The sequence below is a fragment of the Cydia splendana genome, chromosome 22 (genome assembly GCF_910591565.1).
Source record: "Cydia splendana chromosome 22, ilCydSple1.2, whole genome shotgun sequence".
In the NCBI taxonomy this organism is placed as follows: domain Eukaryota; kingdom Metazoa; phylum Arthropoda; class Insecta; order Lepidoptera; family Tortricidae; genus Cydia; species Cydia splendana.
In genome coordinates, this window is record NC_085981.1 from 5,249,025 (window position 1) to 5,274,149 (window position 25,125).

General features: G+C 37.8%; 1 protein-coding gene across 2 annotated transcripts in view; it reads right to left on the reverse strand.

Annotated features, from left to right (window-relative positions):
• Positions 1–25,125, reverse strand: part of LOC134801466 (dihydropyrimidinase 1) — an 81,008-nt gene that overhangs the window by 40,591 nt on the left and 15,292 nt on the right. Inside the window, exons 1-2 of one of the 2 annotated variants that reach the window (XM_063774065.1) lie at positions 21,096–21,498; positions 18,176–18,270 (exon numbers count right to left, since the gene is read on the reverse strand). In XM_063774065.1, coding sequence (XP_063630135.1) covers positions 18,176–18,270; positions 21,096–21,140 — 140 coding nt within the window. In that variant the 5' untranslated portion in view covers positions 21,141–21,498. Of the gene's footprint in view, positions 1–18,175; positions 18,271–21,095; positions 21,499–25,125 lie in introns of those variants that run through there. The other variant, XM_063774066.1, reaches the window with a different exon arrangement.

The following is a 25,125-nucleotide window of genomic DNA, read 5'->3' on the forward strand; positions in this document are numbered from 1 at the left end:
AGTATTAGATTTTATGGATATTTTGTACGACAGACGAGTGTAAAACCTAATGTTTCTTGGAGAAATGTTATCATTAACATTAACTGTATCGACTAGTAGAATAAAATTGCGAGTTTATTTTTTGGAATTTTTAGTCGGTTTGAGTACCGGGCGAGGCAAGCGAGTATTAGAAAATCTTTGAATGCAGTTTTGTTTCTTTTTTAAAATAAAGGAATGTCTCCTTTAAGTAAAATGAGCCAACTTAAGGATTTAAGGTAGTTTCCCTCCAGTACGTCTACCATCAGTTTTGACATTGACATATACGCTCACGTCTACGTAACTTACTTTCTATGCATCTCGCTCGTACTCGCATATTAGTGCAAGCGAGATGTACAGAAAGTAAATTACGTAGACGTGAGCGTTATGTCAATGTCAAAACTGATGGTAGACGTACAGGGCCCGACTTATTTTTCCACACATATCGAATGAAATTTACACAAGGGGTTCTGATGGTTAGGTAGGTATGTATACATTCAATCATGGTGGCTAAAATATAACGCTGAGGTCGATATCGGCTTTCAATACAATAAACAATTGATTGCGTTTTCCGTCCGTTTCAATTAACATTATCCACGGATTCGGCATGCTCCACACAAGAAGCGATTTGACTGAGCGTAACTAAGTTCAATAAGTTCAGAAATTCGTAAAGAACAATATTTGGTTATCCGTCCTATACCTGAACAATGACTCGCATTTTCTACCTCACCCGTGTTGCCTCTCAGTCGCTTTTGTAAATTCGTACTTAAGTATGACAGGGAGGCAACACGTCGAACGTGGTTCGCGGTAGGCCCTCAGAATAGGCAACCTGCCGAATCCAATTTTTCGCCTATTAACCGTTTACGTCGTTATTTCTTGATCATTTACGTGTAATTAAATAATAAATGACGCGTGACAGAACAACAAATAGGACTGCACGACTGGGTGGAGAAATAAAAACTATAGGATATACAGGAAAATTTTCGTAGGGTCCTTTTTTGTTAAAACTATTTGTTTTAAACCTAAAATCTGCTGAACACTTAATATATAAAGATATTTTTTATGACGTAATAAAATATTGGAATACAAAAACGTACCTATATGTAGCTCTTCTTACAAAAAAAAATATTACACATAATAACATGGTTGTGGGACTTATGACTTTCGGTTAAATACCTCACTAATATGGCGAAAGTCACAAATGCCAGCTAGGGATATATCGAGCTTAACTACATATCCTCTTGTTTTTGCAGGTTCCCAACCTCGGTATGAAGGTGGCATATTCAGACATAAAATATGCCATCGATTTGAAATAAATACCTAACAAATGGAGTGCGATGACATCGAAATGAAATGGCGTAATAATATGATAAGGTTTCTGAACATTATTAACACACTGATCAATAGTAGACCTTAGTTCCTTACAATAAAGTTTATGAATGGTCAGAGGATAGTACCGTAGCGAATCGACAACAATCCAAATTGGAGCCGCGTTGATTTGGATGCGTGGCGCGCAGGAAGCGCTAATGCGGTAACAGGTCATATCCGCACCCATATGTGTGCGGTCTGTGGATACTATGGTCAAGTTTGTTTTTAAATTAGAGGTGACGGATTATGTTACTCCCAGTTAGCTAAAGATAATTCTTTAGAGATTTTAGCGCACTGGGAAGATGTGAGTGCAATCATGACACCATTAATTTCTTTCGACTACATTGTGATATCTTCGAAAGCAGGGTTTTGAAAATGATAAATATATACTAAATTAGAAGCAATTTCTACTATGCTGTAGCAACAGAAAGCAAGCTGCTATGGTAAGCGTTGCTAAATTAGGTATGAGGTTTTACAGATATTTGTCATAAGGTGCTATACGGTGCACTGACCATATTAATGAACTAATCTCAAGTAGCATGTCTATTACGTACCTAACTCATTATTTACTTCAGAATGACAGCGTAAAGCGCTTCATTTATACTTACATACACTTCTTATTGCTACTATAGCAGAAACAAATAAATACGGAGACAGAGTCCTTCATTTTCATCTACCTATGCGATTCCATTCAACCGGCACAGGCAGGCTTCCGATGCCAAGATCTCAGATTAAGTAATGCCAATACCAATTTCCTCTCACAATCTACGTTGTTATGCAACTGCAGTTCGTATATGCAGTTTAAACGCGATTTATGGCTTGATAACAATGTTACTGTTACGATTACGATTGTAACGTTGTTAACTGTATTGAACTCAAAACGCGAAGATACTCTTTATTAAGATAGCAATTTATGATAATAATACGGTAATAATGTTCTATCTTTTGTGGCTAGGTCGGTTAGTTATAATACATATATGATCAGTTGCGCTCAGCCTCCTTGTGAAACTCGGTATTGAGAGTAATCTTCAGCTGTGCGATACCTGATTTGAATCCACAGTATAAAAAAAAATTACAGAAGTATTTGTAAAGTACAGAAGGTTCGCCCGCTAGTGAGGCATGTATTAAGTCAATGAGATGTTAACAACATCTATCGCAGGACCATTGCCCTTTCCAGTCAATTTAACCAATCTCTCACAGTTTGTGAACTTTTGCCGTCGATTTACGCTTATATCGCGCAATGCCGTGACAATGTGCCGTTGCGTGACAGCACGGGAGTTACGTCAGCTCGTGTTCTGACAAAGTTTGGTTTGCCATTGGTTAAGGATCTCAACATGATGACGTGTGCTCTCAAATAATTGGAAAATTTAAATGTGTTTTCGACTTGGTCGTGAACGTGTAACTGTTTTCTTTACCTACGGCCATTACAACTTTGGACTTTACGAGTACAGGCTTTATTACCCTCTGAAAAACATATCAGGGGGCCTGGCTAAGTGCCAATTTATAGAAAAAATATCAGGTGACATTAAGTTTGCATTGCCACCCCTATTATCAGTTCTCAATTGCGACTTACATTTTAGTTTTCGGGGCTAGGGCAACTGTGACTAATAATTATGTAGTTTATTTTTTTTTAATCGAATCAGGCAAAGGTTGTCTTTCATCTACAAACGTAGTAAAAGCCTAACGGCAAAATAATTTTGGTTATTGTACTTCGAGTAGCACGCACTCTACCGTGCCATTTATATCGGTCGATCTAAATTACCCTGTATTCGCGAGTAGGCATGCCGACTAAAGCTGATTGGTTTTTTATAAACAAATATTTGATAACAAGACTCCAAATTACTCAAAATAACGTTCGGGAATTGCCAGAAATGCCAGCATAAAAATCGACTTGTTAGAAAAAATATCGACTCAGTAGGGTCGTGACAATACGTTCGTGACAAAGTGCGTCCGTGTTCGAAGTGTTTTTTGGCGTTGACTGTAACTATATACATACTGCCGATTTTTAAATTGAATTACAGACAGGTACAAATGTAAAATATATATTGTAAAACGTATTGTTTGACATATAAGGTATAGTCATAAATATATGCGCGTGACCGACGTCAGAATCCTGATCACAAATCTGACAAAAGGTATTATGTATCATTCGTATATCAGCTTCATAAGGCCTCTAAAAATCATGTATTCAGTTATGGTTATCAATTAATAACCTCATGAAGATTAATGATGCGTTGAATGAAGTGTATTCAACTATTGAATTTCACAAAACATGTCTCTCAACTCTCTCAATTATGACAAATCCGTGGTTTATTTACTTCAAACTTTAACAACTCACTATAAAGTAAGAGTGAACCATAAAATGGAAATAGCGGCGCTAAAAAAGTAGGCAAAAAAAGCTTTTTTATTAAAGCAATATTTAATCATCCACAAAAAATGGCCCTTGTACAAAACACCCTGTATACTTACATTGATGACAATAAGGTGTTAACTTTTTTTTAACAATTATGGCTTTGATGCAAGTCCTTTACTTAAGCCAAAGGAGTTCATCATCATCATTATCATCAATGATGAAAGGAGTAAACAAGATTTAAAAATAAATTGAAAAGCGTCATAAATAGATTTCATAGGGGCCAATAGAATGCTGACTCACGAAACTGATTTAACCAATCCGGCCAATTAATGGAATTAATGGATCAATTGTTGTTCCTTTAACGAAATGCGTTACATGGAGGTTGGGAAACTATTGACCTTAAATATCTATACGGGTGGCATTTGATTAGTGTCTAAAAGTGCTACAAAAATATTTTTTTGGCTATTGTAGTCTTTCAGGGTTTTGATAAAAAAGTTAATTACTTTTTGCCTATATTTCATTAAATTTTTCTTATCAACGTACTTTTGCTGCCATAACTTGCTAACTGGTTCATTTTGTGAGCGTTTCTTTTATTTTTTGCCTTATCATATATTGTGAGTATTGTGACCTTTTTTGCCACTTTTGTGTTATATACCAAGAATCACGAGCTCTTTCGATTCTAATGGGATAAAAAAATGTCCCAGAATTTTTTCCTATTGTGTTACCATTTCCCCATACACTTTGTATGGCGGTAACAAAAAGGAAAGTTTGAAAAATGTATGGAAATTTTAGGACACTTTTTTTCTGCTATAAGTATAAAAAGGGCTCGCGATCCTGACTAGAAATAACACAAAAGTGGCAAAAAAGGTCACAATATATAAAATGGCAAAAAATAAAAGAAACGCTCTTGTATGGCGCTAAAAGCTGTTATTTGGCATATCTGGCACGGCATAACGAATTTAGTTAGCCACACCTTTCGCCTATCTTAATTAGTCTCTTTATAGATATATAATAAGGTTTCTATGGATGCCTTACGGTATACATGTGTGAAACTGTCAAAGCAGCTGATTTCACACTGGACTAGACAATAGTAGTTTGTGTTACAAGGGATCAAAATGATATATTTCCGACAAGGGCGTACATTGAATCCTGAGCGTAATGAGGGATTCAAGTGTTAACGCCCAAGACGAAATAATTGTGATACCGTGTGACACATACTGCTTTTCACATCAACTAATGAGGAAATGGTTATGTCCCAAAATATGTATTATTTTACCAAAAAAAATAGTATGCAAGAAAACTAAATCGTGTCCTAGAACAGAAAAGTACAACTTTGATCCCTCCTAGCAAGGAAGAAAAGTGTCACTTTGATTCCTCCTAGCGGGGAAGAAAAAGCCCTTTTTCGAATAGGTGATGTGAAAAATATTTATTTAAGTACTTGAGAATAAATCTACGCCAGTTTCTTTCTACTACCATGAAACCATACATATGCCATTTGCCGGTAGAAATATGACGCATATAGATTATTTAGTTTTATAGTATTATTAGTGACCCGCCCGGATTCACACGGGTCACACAAAACCATAACAAATTATATAGGTACCTATACCCTTCTCAAGAATCACTCGATTGATATGTGAAAACCGTATTAAAATCCGTTCAGTAGTTTTTGAGTTTATCGCGAACATACATACACACAAACAGACAGACGCGGCGGGGGACTTTGTTTTATAAGGTTTAGTGAAGTTAAATAAATAAATAAATAATTCAGCCTATATACGTCCCACTGCTGGGCACAGAGGGCCTACCGGTAAACGGGAAAATCGAAATTTAGTTATCTGCCTCTTTATCGCTCGAATGTGCAAGACTGATAGAGAGATTAGATAACGAAATTTCGATTTTCTTGTTTCGCGGTAAGCCATCAGGCCTCCTCTCACAAGCGCGAGAGGGCTTGGGCTATAGTCCCCACGCTAGCCCAATGCGGACTGGGGACTTCACACACCTTTGAATTTCTTCGCAGATGTATGCAGGTTTCCTCACGATGATGATGTAGTGAAGTTATTTAGTTTTATTGAATAGATCTAGAAACGATATGGATTAAATTTATCAGTGTCAAATGTGGTGTTTCTTCAAACAAAAACCTCACTTTTGACACTGACACATCTAATCCATATCGTTTCTAGATCTATTAATTGACGTATCTTAAAGTTCGAATCGGGCCGTAAGCAAGATGCCTTGATAAGCGTTAATTGCAGTACGACGTTAGTGTTGCCAAAGAATGGAGTGATTTTTAATTTAGTAGATAATAGATTTAATTACCCCGATTTTTAAAATTACCCCGTTGTCGAAGTTACCCCAATGCACCGTATTATTTCACTCAAATACTAAGGCTTGGTAAAAACTCTTTATTAAAGTAGTACCTACTATGGAAATTATGTGAGATATGTAATTAAATCAACTTATCTACTGATCTTAGCGGAAACAAAACGCGTTCCCAGTCACGGTTCACGCTTGACCGCCAAAATGGCGGACACGTACTTGTAATTGTAACGTATGCTAGACGTAACGTATACTATACTGAGTATATGTACCTATAGGTACTAGTATTTGTATACTAGTACACGTATACTGGTATGTACACTCTTAGAGCATTTAATAACTAGAGTCGCCTTTAAGACGAAACAGGAGCTGAGTTTTAAATATTTTAAGTAAATATACCCGTCTCGCTAACGGAAGCGGCACCTAAAAGTAGTGCGATAAGGACAAGGCGAAAAATCCTGCGTAAAAATCTCGAAAATCGAGGTTTCGTACTCCTCTGTTTCCTCCTCCAAAACTTAACCAATCGTAACCAAATTTGGAAATCTAAATGATTATGAAATTATCTGTGTCGGACCGTTTTGCGAGGAGTACGTTTGTATGGAGAAATGACCACTCCCGTTGGCTCTTAAGAGCCCCTCTGCCGAAAACCTTGCACAATTGTGCAAACTTTTGTATGAACTGACGTTTATCTGACATGGCTATTTGTACGTTACGTACAAATATATTTTTTTTCAATCATTTATTTATTTAGGGACTATTAATCTTAAGATTACGCCAGACCCATCGTACCTTAAACTAAACGTACAAATAGCCATACATTTGACGTTCCCCTCCCCCGCAAAAATTGGCAAACTGTTTTGTACAGAAAATGACAGCCAAGGCGTCTCCAGTTACTAAATGCTCTAAGGGTCTAGGTACCTACATAGTGGTACCTATCATGGTATGCCACCTACGTTAATGAAGTCAAAATGGAACTAACGTGCATTACACTTTGCTCTAGTGTTAGGGTTGTCACTGACACAAATTTTTCATTTGCTAAAACCTAAGTACTATTTTAATACATGTCGGAAAGCCGTCATGTTTTACAGAAACGTCCTATACCACCATTTTAATTTTAATTTGTATCAATTATTCGTTTTAATTTAATTATACTTGTAATTATAAGCACACCGTAAGGATCTACCCTATTTATGTATTTTTATTGCTTCGCTAGAAAATTTGCGCGGTTTACCTGATAAAAAAAAATTCTAAACAAAATAAGGCGGCACCTCCACTGGCCAGTTTTTATTTTGGATTTCTTAATTTTAGTTGGATTCGGATTAAAACAAAAACAATACAAATTTCTCTAGCACGTACAGTCAGCAGCAGAACTTGCTAAGCGGGCCAGCTGTTCAAAATGATCTTGACGCGACTTTATTGTTAAGAGAATAAAAGCGTGTCAAGGTAATTTTGAACACCTCGTCCGCTAGCAACTTCTGCTGCTGACTGTACTAGACATGCTAACACAGTCTAATCATACTAATTACCTAACACCAGTGAGATGAACTCACTAGGCAAGTCAGCAAACCTGTACGGTTACCATCAGTTTGTCACTGACATAAACGCCGTCGAGAACGTAATTTAATTTCTATACATCCCGTTTGCACTAATATGCGAGTGCGAGTGAGATGTATAGAAAGTAAATTACGTTCTCGACGGCGTTTATGTCAGTGACAAACTGATGGTAACCGTACTGGTAACTACTAACTACCAATTGCCTCAGGTGTTTGACCCGTGAAGGGCCACCGACGAATCACTTCGAGTCGTTTTTTTAATTCAGTTACCATAATTGGCTAATTCTTAATATAACCAAAGAGAATAGATAGTATAGAGGGGTCCTGTCATAGTAAATTTTGTAGTCACAGTAAATTTACTGCCATCTATCGACACACGACTAAAACTCAAAATGAAAACGTATAAAATTATCAAAAAAATGTATATATATGGAGAAATGATTTTATAATTTTTATATCATTTTGACCCATGTTCATTCACTGATATCTATGTATTAAAATTGTTACATATGAAACGGTGTCGTCACGCCATCTAGCCGAGCATAGGCCAAAGGTGTGTGCGCCATCTATCCGAGAATGACTTTTTCTTGATTTCCGAGGCACGTTTTTTCCTTAGACTTTATTCATCTTATACGAAGTTACATATGTCTTTGATATAACCTATTCTTTTTGATATAACTAACGTACAAACAAAGGCAGATTTAACACGCTATTGTAATTAATTTCAGTTTTTTTTTTCAAGAAATGTTTTTGCTCTGTTAGGCGGGAAATTAGGATCTTATAATAATGAGTCCATATATATAGATGATGCAGTTGTTAGACTGGTTGGAGTACACTAAATGGAGTAAAAAAAATCTAGTTCAAGCATAGTGTCCCGAATGACTATAAACTTACATAATATTATATAATTTACACTATCTAACTTATTAGATTCGGTAATTAACCCAATCAATTTTACAGGTTGATTTTGTTATGTCTAACTATACTCTAAGATGTAAATATGTAGGTCATACTAAACACTAAACTACATTTAACATTGTTGGCAGCCCTAGCGGCAATAATGAACTCGTCACTAATTAGAGCGGGCAGGTGTACGACCTGACGAGAAAATCGCAGTCATTTGCTCTCACAATACTCGTACATTATCATGTCATGAACATTATACACACTTCTACACCTCTACTGGCTAACTACTTCTACTCGTAGTAGCTTGTGAGCCAGGAACAGATTTCCATGACCGATAGCATCATAGGCGATGACTCGTAAAGTGGTTAAGGGCGATGTGTTACCTCGTGGACGTCAGCTGCCGCTCCAATGGTGTGTTGAGGAACGATAGCCATCCAAACACGTAAAAAAATAGTCAACGCATCCTGATTGAAACTTTGTCAGATGATAGTTCAGATGCTACTGTGAATTAAAAAAATCGTTAGCCGGTTGTATCACGGTGGAAAGATCGTCAGCTAGTCACATGAACATGTAAACAAAAAAATATTAGTTATCGCGTCTCATTTTAAATTTGTACACCTATAGTTATATTGTGTTTGCCAGACTATAATTAAAAGTGGCAACCCTATTCGTCGGGAACAATGAAGACGTCACTAATTGGAGCGGGCAGGTGCTTGACCCGCATTGTGTAACACGCACACACGCAAACACACACGCACACACATATACATAGATACCTATTAACGTAGCAAACGCGACGCATGAGAACTTTGCATTGTGGAAAAGAGAAATTGCGTGGGTTTTGTGAATAGCGAGAGTACAGGTACAGACGTAGTAGTGCATAATTATTAATTATTTTCCTTCGTATTTTCACGAAAACGTACGAACGTGTCTTGCTTATTTCAGTCAGACGTACTCTATACAAAAAGTACTGAGGTTGAGAGAAGTAGCATGACAAATACGAACGTTTCCGAGAAAGTACGATGGAAAACAATTATGCACTACATCGGTAGAGTTGGTACAGGGTAAAAGTAGTTTCTATTTAATGGGCTGTTTTAGTAAACCAAATGAGAGTTACTCAAGAAACATCAAAACGTTTTTTAACACTTTAAGTGACAATTTTATTGCAAAAACATAACGTCGACCGATGGTCAGTTAGCTATAGTTAGAGCAAGACAAGTCTGCAACGATTTTGATAGCACACGCTGTGCAAGTGTTGTTTTAAATGTCAAACTTCTATGAAATTATGACGTATAAATAACACTTGCACTGCGTGTGCTATCACTATCAAAATCGTTGCAGACTTTTCTTGGTCTAACTCTACGTGTTTGCTGTTAGTACAGTCAACATGAAATAGACAGTGACGGCCAAAGTGTCACATCCTTATTTATATTGTGACAAAGATGTGTCTAGGCGAGACAACGACTCCATAGAGCGACTGGTCGTACAAGGAAGAGTGGAGGGAACCAGATCGCGGGAAGATTACCTACGCGCTGGACTGACAAATAAAATCCGCAGTGTCAAACCGCGTGTCTGACTGTCAGACAGTCTGCCAACAGGGAGAGATGGCGGGAGATCGTGCGAAGAGCTGTCCGCCTCTACTACCGATGCGGACGCCTCAACGTAACCACGGCCGCTCTGTCAAGAGCGATACGACAAAGAAGAAGAATGGTGTGTCACGATATTTGGCCACTTTGGCCGTCACTATCTATTTGAAACTGACTGTACTATCACGTTTCCTATGGCACGGTATGTATGGCTAGTACTTACGGCTCCCTTCCCCTCTAGTCTATGATAGTGCTCATGTCAAGTTGTGAACTAGACTAGATAATGAATAGCATTATATTGTTCCTAACGGCTGTCCCGGTTCGCTGCCGGGTGAACAAAGTAGCTGTAAACATAATAGTCTCAACTTTAGGGATATCAGGGCTGCCTCTAGTTTGAAATATCCAATTCCGTATGATGTATGATAGTGCTCATGTCATGTTGTGAACTAGACTAGATAATGAATAGCATTATATTGTTCCTAACGGCTGTCCCGGTTCGCTGCCGGGTGAACAAAGTAGCTGTAAACATAATAGTTTCAACTTTAGGGATATCAGGGCTGGCACTAATCTGAAATAGGTATTTATTTTGATTCTTGCATAAAAAAGTGGTGGCAGGGAAAAGCAAATCCGACGATTTATAAATTTAGATAATGTCAGACATATTTGTGTTTTCAAATTGGTAAGTATACCTATTTATTTATTACTGTGTTGTGAGACTTGTGGGTAATTTGTGGTCGCTAGATTGACGTAGGTAAAGTAATTATAATTAATATCTAACATCAATTAACATTACCAACTTATCAATAAACAATTAACATTAATTCGAGTTTGTAACTGAGGTGTTGAATTTTTAAGTAATTTTTTTATACATAGTCGTAGCAAGGGTAATATCAACCACAATAAAGATTACACGTGGGAACCAATTTATGTCCTGCAGATGCATCACCGCGGGTGTGTAATGATCCGTATAACAATTTTTGATATAATTTCAGAAGATATAACAACTTTTGATTTAATTTCATGGTGTATAATCACTTAAGCGGTATAATGAACTTTTGATATAACAACAAAATAACTATTTTCATTGGGTATAATGTTTAATCGATATAAAAGCTATTCGATATAACGTTTACTGGATATAATGAATATTTGTTATAAGTATTTATGGTATAATGTATTCTATCTAATGTACAAAAATAAGTTAAGGTTTGTCAGTACTTAAAAAACATTTATCTATCTCTTATTTCGTCTGCATGGGATCGTGCGTTCAAGCGAACCGAAGCGAAGTGGTAGAAGCGAAACGTGTCGAGGATTTCCATTACTTATTCCTAAAAAAAGTAAAGTAATAAAAAAAGTCGGTTCTGGCGCTTCGCCGGCCTCTACCGCGGCACGCTCGCTACGCTCGCTCGGCTCGCGCGCTGTACGGTCGCAGTTCTACCTAACACTCCTCCTCGCTTCGCTCGTCGTCGTACCTAACTGAGACTTGCCTTAAGTTCGAATACGTAGGTTGTTATAATAGTAGTAAATATTACAAATTATATTATGCCAACTGAGCGTTATATCGAACATAATTATATCACATATACGTTATACGCTGTTAATGTTAGATTAGAAGTTGTTATATTACAAGTTCATTATACTTGACGATAGTTAGACTCTCTAAGAATATACCATGTATTGTTATAGCAAAAGTGCATTATGTCCCTCAATCGTTATATCGACTAAAAATATATCAAAAGTTGTTATATGGACCGTTACGCACCCGCATCACCGCATCGTAAAAATAAAGTTATTCCGTAAGGTGACGACACTGCATACATTTTCTTCAAAGGCTTTGCAGCCTTTGAAGAAAATGGCGCTCGAATATCTTAAAATTGTCCAGATGCCGGGAATCAGGTTTTATTGATGCCTCTGCACTAATATCAAGTACCTATTTTAATTTAAGTACAATATTTATTAAAGGAACGGAACTTTTTCAGCCTTGCAATATAGAAACAAACTATTTTCGCTTTCAAAGCAACATCGAAAAAAAAAACAGTATTTTTAAAAACACGACACGTAATCGACAACCCTAATAGGTAACAACCGTTATAAATGTAATAATTTGTATGCAATTCGGTACGCTATGGGGCCCAAATAAGGCCAAGAATGCAACGCGACGTTATACAACCGAAAACGGATTATAGGGTTGTACTCGTACAACTGGCAATTAAACTTGTTTTATTGAATGGCCATTTAATGTCCAATTAGAATGCGGAAAATGTTTAAATTTTAGATTCGATCAGTTTTAGTTCGAATTCATATTTATTAATGAAGGAAATGACTCAAATGTAAACCTAGTAGTATTACGATTTTAAAATGTAGATCTATGTATGATTGTGGATTTGGGAGAACGTGTAAGGTAAACGTCCTGGTGCTCGACGCGGTCCCAGTACATGTCATCTTGAAACTTAAGTCATTGTCAATAGAGGTGACAGCAAGGTGTCATTATATTGGACATTATCATGTCGAGCACTAGTACGTTTACCTTATGTGATGTGTGTTTTATAACTTCTGCAGATCCAGTAAACGGGACCAGTGGGACCACCCACACACCACATGTGAATTTGAAGTTCTTAAAACACCAGTAGGCCGCGCGTCGTAAACATACTTTGTAAAATCATACAATTCATACATTTTTGGCACCGTTGCACCACCTAAAATTTTTTCTGTGGTATATTTTTGTGCGATACCTAAGTTTTCCTTCGTGCAATAAAAATGTATCCATCTGTTATCTCTTTTATGTTAGAGTCGGTTAAACACATTGACGTGTTAGTACTTTAGTTTTGGTTATGCAGTACGTATAAAAAGTCGAACTATTGCCAAATTATCCTCGCCTGTCACACGCTGGTAAATTTTACCAAGCCCTTTGTATATAAAGAGAAACAGTATACCAGCGAAAGCGTAACGGTCCGTCCGTGACCAGAGATAATAAGCATTATCAGCGATCGATGTATTAAAAATATCATAATGGATTCGATTAGGATAGAGCTTATCGGGGACTATTAGCGCGGTCAGAGCTTTGAGCTTTATTAAGTGAATAATTGCATAAGAGAAAAAAGCATTTGATTGAACTTGAACTGTAAGCACTGTAGCGCCCTTGTTAAAGTAATATCAAAATTGGACTGGACTGGTTGGACTGCAAGGCGTACTAATGCATCAATCCTGTCCTAACCCAGCTCCGAGTGAAAACTCATCTAAGTATCTACCATATGCCAACAACGCATACCTACTCTCATATTTCGGACACACAAGTGACTAGTTTTTACGAACTCGATTGCCATCTGACCTTCCAATCCCGAAGGGAAACTAGGCCTTAATGGGATCAGTCCAGCTTCCTCACGATGTTTTCCTTCACCGAAAAGCGGCATGTAAACATCAAATGATATTTCGTAGTTCCGATAAACGCATTGGTAGGAGCCGGGGTTTGAACCCGCGACCTCCGAATTGAAAGTCGCACGCTCTTACCGCTGGCGCTTTATTTACTCTTTATGGAAGCCAAAGTTAAGGACGAAAGTTTTTCGACTACTAAATAACTAGGCCATTTAAAATCAACTAACAACTTTGTTTCTCCTAGTACTTACGTTGTAGTTATTTTATGTCCATCAAATATGTAAGCGTGAATAGGAGTTCCGTGGTTCCGTCATACACTAATAGACTTATTAAAGCTATCATGCAGGATATGCAAAGTCGCGTGCACTTACATGTTAATTAGACTTGTTGGTGGAATTGATTGTCTTTTATAGCATTATGAATGAATTTTAATCGAAATTACTGACATGCGGTCGCAATCCACAAAGTAGTTAGAATTCACTTGTGCTGATGTCAAATACGTAAGCAAACTTCGTAGATCTAGACCAGTACGGTTACCATCAGTTTGTCACTGACATAAACGCCGTCGAGAACGTAATTTACTTTCTATACATCTCGCTCGCACTCGCATATTAGTGCAAACGGGATGTATAGAAAGTAAATTACGTTCTCGACGGCGTTTATGTCAGTGACAAACTGATGGTAACCGTACTGGAGTTCTGAAGCTCTCTTGGCAGTAAAAAATATAGTGACTCCACTAAGTTTTTGTCAAAACACACTGCTCACAAAAGACCACAATTTATGATAAGTAAGTACGTTAGGAAAAACTGTGACTTTCTAGCATAGAGTAATATAAGTAAAGAAAGAGTGGTAACTCCATACATCAGTTTTCTTACTAAAACGAGCGTTATTTCGTAGTCGACATCTAGCGTCAAGTAGCGGAATATTATCAGTACCGCATGCTTTCTAGTAAATGTAACCCTACATGAAAAACCCTAAGTCATAAGTACTTTATCATGTTTAGGTGTCCAGTTACAGTTATGATCTCATAAATAAATATAATGGTAATCCCCTTTCCATTAAAGTGGCTAGAAATTCTGTCACTCCGTCATACGCTAACGGTTTACAAGTGGTTATTACGAGGATGCATGTTTGCGTGTAAGAAGTGTTAATTAAACAGGGTTTATAAGCATGTCGATTTTAGGGTTTCTGCTCGAGAATTCTCGAGGCGAGAAATCTCGAGAAATTTGTCCTTCGTCGAGACGGGAAAAAAATTCTCAATGCCTCGAGAACTCGAGAAATAAATCTCTTGTGATAAGTAACCACAAAACACGCGTATAAAGACGTGTTGTGACTATAATCAAGTGTATTTTAAGTATTAGAAAAAAGGTCAACAATCTTGACGAGTCTTTTTACTGAAAAACGCTTAAAACAATTAGTAACTTTTACTTATGAAAGCAAAACAACATAATGATCGTATATATGCTAATGTTACATATTTGCCGTGACTTATTTATCAAAAGTGTTTTTCATTAAAAAGACACGACAAGATCGCTTATCTTTTTTCTAATACAAAAAAAACGAATTATAGGGCCTTGTAATAACAAATATTGCTAAACTAAATTACTATTGATAAATCAAATCATCCCGATATATTCTTCTTAGCAAAATAGCACAATATTAGCAGCTTCATTGTTACGTTGAGTACCTAATGTAAGTATTCATATTACTTAGAAAAACTTGATGATAAAATACCTTATTGTGATTTGTTTATATTTTGAGAAATACCTAAAGAAATACACTATAGCATATCACATCGCCGGCACGCATGCACCTTTAGTTTTTTTGTTGTTGAATTTCGATTATTAAGTGCAATTTATGGTAACTACAAACTTTCCATTTGTTTGATTTGATCTCACCTACGACACCTATGAGTCTGATTTGTAGTAAAGCAAACAATTGAAAATAACAAGGTGTTTTTTGAAACTTTAAAAATTTCCCGAGATACTCGAGAAACTCGAGAAATTCTGGTCGGGAATTCCCGTGCCTCGAGAAATAAAAAAGGCCGAGAAACCAGAAACCCTAGTCGATATACGATGAATGATATCTGATAAGATAGGCATATGATTGTGTTTATAGTGAACACCCAAAGTGTATGTTCACGCTTCTACTGCCTCTGAGATAGTTTGAGTACCGAGGAGGCAATTGGGTAGTGTTCTGATGTTTATTACAAAAATCGCTGCTTTTGTCAGAAGTTCGGTAGAGCAGAAGGAGTGAAGCTCTTCCTTTCTGACTGTGTCTGTGCGACGTACGTATACAAATACCAGAGTTTCTGCCTTATGACGGTCTTAACAAACCAAAAATTTAATATGACGGTCATCTCCAGATTGAGCTTATAGAAAATACAAAAGGTTTCTCGAAGAATTCAGAAGCCAATGAAAACAATGTATCGTTTCGGACAATAGATGATTTCATTTCATAAGTTATCTAGCATAAACAAAATCATAATCATACAATAGACCGTTACGTTACGAAAATACCATTTATTACCATGTCAAATTGTTTGTGACTATTATAGTCTACTCACATTTCCACAAAAAGCCGATAAGTTCTCGCATTCACTTTCGTTTTAAAAGTGAATTAGCGTGTCACGCGATGTATTTATGTATGGATTATGTATGAGGCCGGACGGAAGGCGGCTCAACTTTTAATTTACCGATGTGGAGTATTTCCTTGACAAATTGGTCCGGGGTGTTATAATTATATTAATTATGTCATGCATGGTTCCATGGGATAGTTGTGTAATTATGAATTAGAGTTGGTGCTCCGTATATCGTTAAAAGGAAACTTTTCATTCATTTTCAAATTGTTATCGTTTGTGGTTGATGATGTTAAAGCAATGCTTTTTTAATATCACTAACATAATATTAGCACAGACAGCGAATATTTCTTTCTAATTAATTTTCATTTTATTTTGTCATTTCTTTATAAAATATTGAGAAATATTTTTTTTTAAACTAGCCACGGAGTGGGTGTCACAATGTAAACGCCGACAGGGTCGGCCTAAGAGCAGATGGCGGGACGACCTGGACACATTTCTCAGCAACTGGACAGATGCTGCACTTAATCGGGAGGATTGGAAGTCTAGGGGGGAGGCCTTTGCCCAGCAGTTTAAAAAAAATCTATCTCGATTTTTAATCGAAGCTGCAATTGTCCTAATACTTCTAATCGCACAAGTGGTTTGAAATGGTCGAACCCCGTCGAAATATTTGTCAACGCCTATTATTGACACCTCATAATCTCTTAACCTGTAACCGCCCACACATCAAAACTTGCCAAGACAAAAGCAACTTTGATTTGTCAAAATAAAGAATCAAAGTAGAATGGAATGAGGAGACCTCTCCATAGGCCTCTCGGCGGCTAGACTACCTAACCTAGTTTTATCCGGCCCTCCGCCGGTTCTTCGAAGACGCGGGTGATCTGAGCTGGTTGAACAGAGTCACAGGAAAATAATTAGTACATAATGGCTCGCGAGGTGAACCTCGAAAGGATGAGTGAATATCGGGCACCCATTGACGTATGAAATCTCAGGACTGGCCTTACGGGCAATAAAAATGGGGCCAGTACAGCGGTGTGACACCGCTACAACGCGATTGGTTGATGAGTTCGCATCACGCACGCGATTGGTTGATGAGTTCGCATCACGCGCGCGATTGGTCCTGTTGATCATCCTAAATCTCCGTGAGCTCGGCGTTGGCGAAAGCTGGCGTGATACCGCTCTGGACAGAGCAAAGTGTCGTGCTCTCTTTTTGGAGGCCAAGACTCATTTTGGGTGTTCGCGCCACGCCATCAGCCAAGTAAGTATATGCTACGCGACGTAACGGTTTCAAATCTAAATGCCTTTTTTTCTGCAGCTCCGGGCCTCTTGGGGTTTCTTTTCGTTTCCTGCTCAGCTCATCCTATCTGATATCTATACTCTGTATTAGAGATATTGCGGATATTCGCATCCGCATCCGCATCCGCGGAACATCCGCATCTGCATCCGCATCCGCATAAAATCGATGCGGAGCATCCGCATGATGCGGATGTCGACCAAGTCGGTAACAGGAACGTATTAGCGGCGGCGCCGGCGGCGTAAGTGCTAGGTAATTTCGTCATTATATATAACGAAATCGTCTAGATCCCGAAAAGTCGGCCAAGTTACTGTTTATTAAATAAAACGCACCTATTTTCTTGCTCAAATACTAAACGTTTCGTTTTTTTTAAATAAAAAATGCTAAAAATGTAATATTTGACGTTTTTTAAGTACCAAATCTTGACATCCGCATCCGCATCCGCGGATGTGAGACTTTAAATATCCGCATCCGCATCCGCGGATGTCAAAAAATCTGCATCCGCAACATCCCTACTCTGTATCTTTAGGTATTTAAAAAGTAAACAAAATCTACCCTCAAATGGCTCCTTAAGCCAGTTGAGGGTAGATGAAAACATTACATGATCAAATAACGTACATTAAAGTCAGGTCCTTCAGTGACTGATCCAGGCGGTTTTGTATTTGGTTGGTTAATGTTATAAATACCCGAAAATGAACAAATTGTTTGTTTACTTTTATTTAAATACCTAAATATACAGACTCCATAAGTCGACGGCATTCAAAGTCAGCAGTTTGTTGACAAAAGAAGATCTCCATACAGGGTGCTGGTGTAACAATAGCATGAACTCACTTGATGACGCCATCCTCGATGTAGACATCAGCGTCTTCCATTCCGTCATCGTTGACGACACGCCCATTCTTGATCAGCAGTCGGTTCTGGGAGCTCTGAAACAATCATCATCACCATGTTAGTATAGCAAAATAGGGCGTTTAAAGTAATTCAGGTGCGATACACAGCACGAAATGGCAATCGCTTCTCGCTAATACGAAGGAGACTGTATACGAAACATACTTTAGCGACATTCCTAAATTTTATAAAAAAAAAAACGTGTACCAATTGGTAGAAAATGGCAGATGCGATTGTGCGTTACATATATTTACTTACTTCCAAACTGTCAACATCATAGTATCTATGTATATACATAGGTTAACCAGAGTGAAAAGATTAATAGACATTCATCAAATTAATTCTGGAACTATTTTCGGGTGAATAAATCTCTTGCATCTAAGCCATCTATGAAATATTTTCAACATCTGCAGTTATATCCGTACGTTTTTAAGGGTAATAATAATAAGGACACACATTTAATCATTAAATAATTGTATTATATAGCGTATAAACAAATAACTATATCAGCTAAAAGTAATAGCTCTTTTCTCACGCTTTTCTTGCGCACAAAAGTGCACCTAACACCTCAGTATCTCTTTAGTCATCGTGACACCAAATTGAAAACGTGCCTTATCACATATTTATCACAACAGATGCTTCAACAACTCTCGAGCATGTAGTTTATCAACAATCGCAAAATCTCAAGCGCTCGTCCGTATCCGTTCTTTGTTGCAATTTTTAGCGTCATCTTCATCTGAACAAAATTCCAAACGTTTGGTGTGAGAGATGCAGTATTTATTAGTTAATGAAATAATGCTTCTTCTTAATAATGAAGAGAGTTTGAAAGGAGTAGAAAGAGAGAATGAAAGGTTTTGTCTTCAATGTTTTATAGAAACTAATACCTAGGTAGAAGCTAAAGTTTGGAGATGGGCAGAGGAAGGGGAAGGTTTTGCGAGGTGGCGCGTTAAGGTAAACTTCCACAGTATTCTTAGTAGGTTTGTATTCTTTATATAGAAAGTCACACATGTGCGTCCACTGATCGGCCCTGTGGACGTCTCCCGAGGAGGCTAGTGGACCTAGTGGTCCAGAAAAGGTTTTAGATATACGTATCAATTATTATCTAGCTTACTTCGTACTACTAAACGGCCTCGCTTACCCTCCTGGTCAGTTCATTTCATAGTCCCTAAGCTGGCCTGGGTTTCTCAACTCAACTGCTTTTAAGTATTTGGCAAATTTAGTTCTATAAACATTCGCAAAATCTCTCAGCCACATCCGTTATCAAGAATATCTTTGGTTGTCTATTTTATCGGCGGCTGAAGAAATCACAAACGTTTCTGTTGATGTGTTAAACGTTCCGAAAAGTGCGTCATCCTAAATAAGTGCATCGTAGAAAATTATTTATTTTTAATTATTTTTATTTGGAATATAATTCCATAATTAAAGAAAAGAACTTTACATGCCTATATTATAACAGGGGTTGTCCTCCTCGTACTATTCGATGGCCTCGTTTACTCTTGGCCACTAACGAACGATTGAGGAGACTTACCTTGGCTTGTAGTTTGTGGTATAGTTTATCAACATTCGCAAAATCTCAAGCACTTGGTTATCAGGAATCTCCCATTGTTGCCATTTTTATCGACGTCTTGAGGAATTTCAAACGCTTCAATTGATGTGATAAGTCGTATAAGAGAAGAAACATCAAATAAAAATGCGTCTACTTAATAGTAGATTGTACAACAAGGGCATAAAGTGACCCATTTTTACACGAGGCAATTTTTTGGTCTGAGCGAAGCAAAGACCAAAATAGTAGACGAGGGTAAAAATGGACATTTATGGCCTTGTTGTACACTCTGCTTTTCACTTCGATTGCGAGGAAAATAAATTATATTTTTCACGGCAATTTACACCACGAAATTGTCGTAAAGCGAAAGAACATAATACATAACCAATTCCTTTCTAACTTTTTTTTTTTTTAAACTTTCAACATGTGATCAGAGTTTCAGACGCTTGGTTTTCTGCCAAGTCAAACATTTCGGAGCATTTTTGAACGATAATCGACTCCTATTTTATGTGTTTTACTAAATTTAATGACAGAAAATACAGATTTCTAATAAATTGTAGCAAAAATAAAATAATATAACAAGATTTGTCATCTACACAATTTTATTGCTCAGTAAAATTGTGCAATATGTTTTAACTGTTTGGCTGTTGAGACCGATTACCTTATATAGTCTTAGAAGAAAATTTTACTTTTATGCTCTAGAGCATAAAATGCGATTTTATGTCGTCTACTTTTTGAGCATGAGAAGTGAAAATGTTAATTTGATCAATCCATTTAAGTAGTTTATGACAAGCTCCACAGGACTATTCTTAAAAATATTATCCAGGAGGATATAATGAGTATACTAGCTATCTAAATTAGCTGCGCAGCTCGAGTAAGCAATAAGTTACTCTCAAAGATAAATAGGAATTTATTTTTATTTTTGATCCTTCTTTAATAATTCTTTAAGAGATCAAAACCCCATTAGAATCTGTGTTTTGAGGACTTATGACTGAATTTTGCAGCTTCCGAGTAAAAAAATAAATATGTACCTAAAATAGCACAACTTTACATTTCTACACAGTAGGCACAAAAGGAATCCTGCGCAAAACACATGAAACATTCCGAACCGGTTTCCGATCCTTTGTCATCTTAAACACGTCCAAAGGTTACTTTAGTACACAATACCACTCAGAAAAGTAATAAAATAAATTCAAGGAACGTTCAGAACAAGCCCTTAACTTTTACTGGAAACAATACAATTCACGACCACGTCTGGGGTTATTTATAATTAAAAAACAAAAGAAAAACAAAGATGAAAAATTCAAGCTCGGAACTCACTTTTATATTGATCCCAGAAACGGTTTTCCCAGCGTCAACGGTCATTTTCAGAAATGGAACGTTTTAATTATGAGCGGTTGGTATTTTTTTTTAATTCGCTCGGACTATGGCGTCCGCGCCACAACTCGCGGGACTGAAACTGAAATTGTGACGCCTAAAATAGAAGGTGCGCGTTCCCCTCGGTTTCCTTATACGCTAGAAAGAGTATAGAAAGTGATAAATAGCTATCGATAAAGTTATAGACATTATCGCTGATCGCGAGATGGTGTGGATGTGGCGTTTATTTGTGGAAGCAGTCAAGTTTGAAATGAGAACGTTGTGAGAACTGTCAAATGATCAAAGAGGGAGGGTTTTACAATCTGTTTCAGCCAGACGGATATTCTTTTTTATTGGCTTATTCATAGTTTATGGTGTTTATGCCTATTTTGTTCAGTAGGTACACATAGTCCAAAAAATTTAGGTTATATAGTTTAGCTAGTTATAACCACTGTCCTGTCCTCTAATGTCTAATGGGACACCTTTCGGGAAGTTTAGGCTTCAGTTAGTGAGTTTAGCGTAAGTATACCTATTTGAAATCAGTTAAACATTAGGTTTTTGGAAGTTAGTAAATTAAGAGCATCATAACCTGGTACTGCCCGCCACTGGTTCAATTTATCTCCTTCCTTCTTGTCAAGTACTAATAAGGTGCCAAAAAATTGTATATGATTTCGTCATGAACCTCAAGACTTAAGACAATACAGACAAAATTTCTAAATATCAATTGAATGTGACATGTATTCTTCTAACGGGAAAAAATGATCCCAGGCATTGCGTAACCATTGTTTATAACGGGAAACGTAAACATAATAGCAATGATGAAGAACGCAAGGTGATTGGCATCATGGAGACTGATTGTGTTTTAACAATTTGCAAATTGATATGGTTTTAATCTCATTTCGATTCATCCTTGAGTCATGTTATCAGAGGGTGAAGGAAGGAATACGGAAGGATACCAGAGGAATTTCGGTATCACTCTTGCATATTCGAGCGATAGAAAGCAGATAACTAAATTACGATTTAGCGCGTATATTACGCGGTAGGCCCTCAGGCATCTCTCGCGCATCAATGCGCGAGTGTAATGCCTCATATCGGACTCTTGACGGCACTTCGTCAGCACCAATCAGCGGGAGCCGCTAATTCTGATTGGTGCTCACGGTCACGGACATTTTAAAATAAGAATCAGTCCTAACAAAATAAGATAAAAACCTAGGCAACAGAATTGGCATCACGATCGCGCCATAGCCTCAGATCAAGAAAAACAAGACCAGGGGAAACGCGAGAAAACTACTTTCATCTGTTTTCTTTTTAAATTGACAATCCATAGATTGTACATGTCACTGGCTGGTAAGAAGCGATACAATGTAATCGCGTGAGAGTTGTTTCTTGTATGTTGGGTTTATTGACGTATTTGCGAGGTTCACCCACGCATAGAGTTCATGAGAGCATGAATTTCAGAAATAAAGTTATGAGGTGCTTAGGTTGGTTTCCTTTTTAAAAATGACTAGTCCACAGATTGCAGAAGTAGTCCATAGACTCCATAGTTTGTGTAGTAAAGGCGTGTCCAGACGGGGACAATTTTTCGCCAATCTGATCAAATTGTCCGATCAAATCAGGCCGTGCGGACGCAAACGCCAATTTGGCTGGCCGAGTTCAACCGCCGATTATGACCGATATTACCGATAAAATGGGGTGCGGACGCAAGAATATCAATTTGTGACGCTAGTATTCGCATTTTTTAATTTAGAGAGCTCAAATATCACCATAAATTTAAAATTGGTGAAAGTGACGAAATCGGCGTTTGCGTCCGCACCACCTGATTTGATCGGACAATTTAATAAGATTGGCGAAAAATTGTTCTCGTCTGGACAGGCCTTAAACTGTGGAATTAACTGTCGTCTGCGGTATTTCCGGCCCGATACGACCTTCAGACCTTCAAGAAAATAGCGTACTCCCATACCCGAAAGCGGAAGCCGACAACGCATTAACAACCCCTCTCGTGTTGCGGGTGTCAATGGGCGTCGGTAATCGCTTACCATACGACGGTTCGTCTGGTCTTTTGCCTCCGTCGTATTCGCCCACCGAGGGTTCCGTACTTTTTAGTATTTGGTGTTGCCGCTATCAACAGAAATACATCATCTGTGAAAATTTATGTCTAGTCTAGTTATCACGGTTCATGAGATACACCCTGGTGACAGACAGACAGACGGACAGTGGAGTCTAAGTAATAGGGTCCCGTTTTTACCCTTTGGGTACGGAACCCTAAAAATACTGGCTGGTAAGAAGCAATATAATGTAATCGCGTGTGAGTTGGTGCTAACGAGTATGTGTTGAGTTTATTGACTTATTTTGAAAGGTAATATGTATAGGTTCACCTAATCATAAGGCGAATAAACATAGTTGTCTCGGCGCACACTACGAATTTGTAGCCTTTGGCGTCGAGACACTAGGTCCGTGGGGTAGGGGGGCTCGGGGACTCCACAAGGCGCTCAGCAAACGCCTAAGGGTGGCCACAGGTGACCCTCGCGCAGGCAGCTTTCTCGCGCAAAGATTGGCCATAGCAATCCAGCGCGGGAACGCTGCCTGCGTGATGGGCACCCAAACAAGGGCGCAAAATTTTGATAGGTATTTTAAATTTTTTAGATTTAGTTATCTTAATTGTAGTTAATTTTAGTTTTATAACACTTATTATATATATATATATATAGTAAATGAGTATTTTGAATCTCTAGGTATAGTTAATTATATTATTACCACCATAAGTTCGTGATTTTATAAATAGATTTATGAGGTGCTGGAACAACATGACTAATTAGGTATGTTATTGGAGTATGTTATGGTAAGAGATATTTTTAAGACTGAGACAACAAAGCTCTTCTAAACAAGAGATGTTTTTATTTAACCTGCCAAAATAAACACTTTCAAGGTACATTCAAAGTCAGACTAAAATAATTATTTATTCCTTAGTGTTATTCGGGGTTGTATTTTAGTTATATCTTGATATACCTGAAGTACTTTTAGTTATTTATGCTCCGCGATTATTGCGCCATTTAGGGTCCTAGCTAAATTGGTTGTTCAATACTTACGCTAAAGAATTTCCAATTTAGCAAGAACCCAAAATGGCATAACATTATAGTGTCCGACCGAAGGTTCGTTTTCGGTATCGGTTTCGGCCAGTTTCGGCCAAAAAATCATGTTTCGGCTGTAGTATCGGTTTCGGCCAAAAAACGGCCGAACCTTTCGGCCGGGCCGAAACTTACGAAATGGTACTTCGTACTATGAAACTAAACTATGTGACAAAGACCAAAAGCTGGGGAATAAGTAGGACAACAATATTAATACCTACATATACTGATTCATGTACTTATAGGTACAGAAATTAATTGGTTTATTTTAAAACACAATTCCACTGAGGGCGCCACTGAACGGTCGACGCAGTCTTAAGATGCTGTCAATACCTATAACGCGCACACTGTCTAATTGTATCGGAGTGAATGAGATAGCACTGTCGCATGTTACTGGGCCCTGGGCAAGAGAATAATAAGAAAACTCATCATCTTCCTCGCGTAATCCCGGAATTTTTGCGACGGCTCATGGGAGCCTGGGGTCCAATTGACAACTAATTCCAAGAATTGGCGTAGGCACTAGTTTTTACGAAAGCGACTGCCATTAGACTGACCTTCTAACCCAGAGAGTAAACCAGGCGTTATCAGGACTAGTCCGGCTTCCTCACGATGTTACTTAGTGCCGCAAAGTTGATTTTCTCAATAGTTAATATTTTGTGAGGCTGAACAGCTGACTATTGATTAAAACGAAGAAAAAACCCTTAAAAGTGTCCCCTTTTTACCTCAATTTAGCATTGGTTTGTGTACCACATGGCCTCTGCTTCAGCTTAGCTTAGCCTTTGGCCTCGCTGCGCCATGCTCGGACTGCGGTCTCGCTTTTTAATACAATGGACATTGGTTGGAGTCTGTGCTCAACTACATATCCTGAA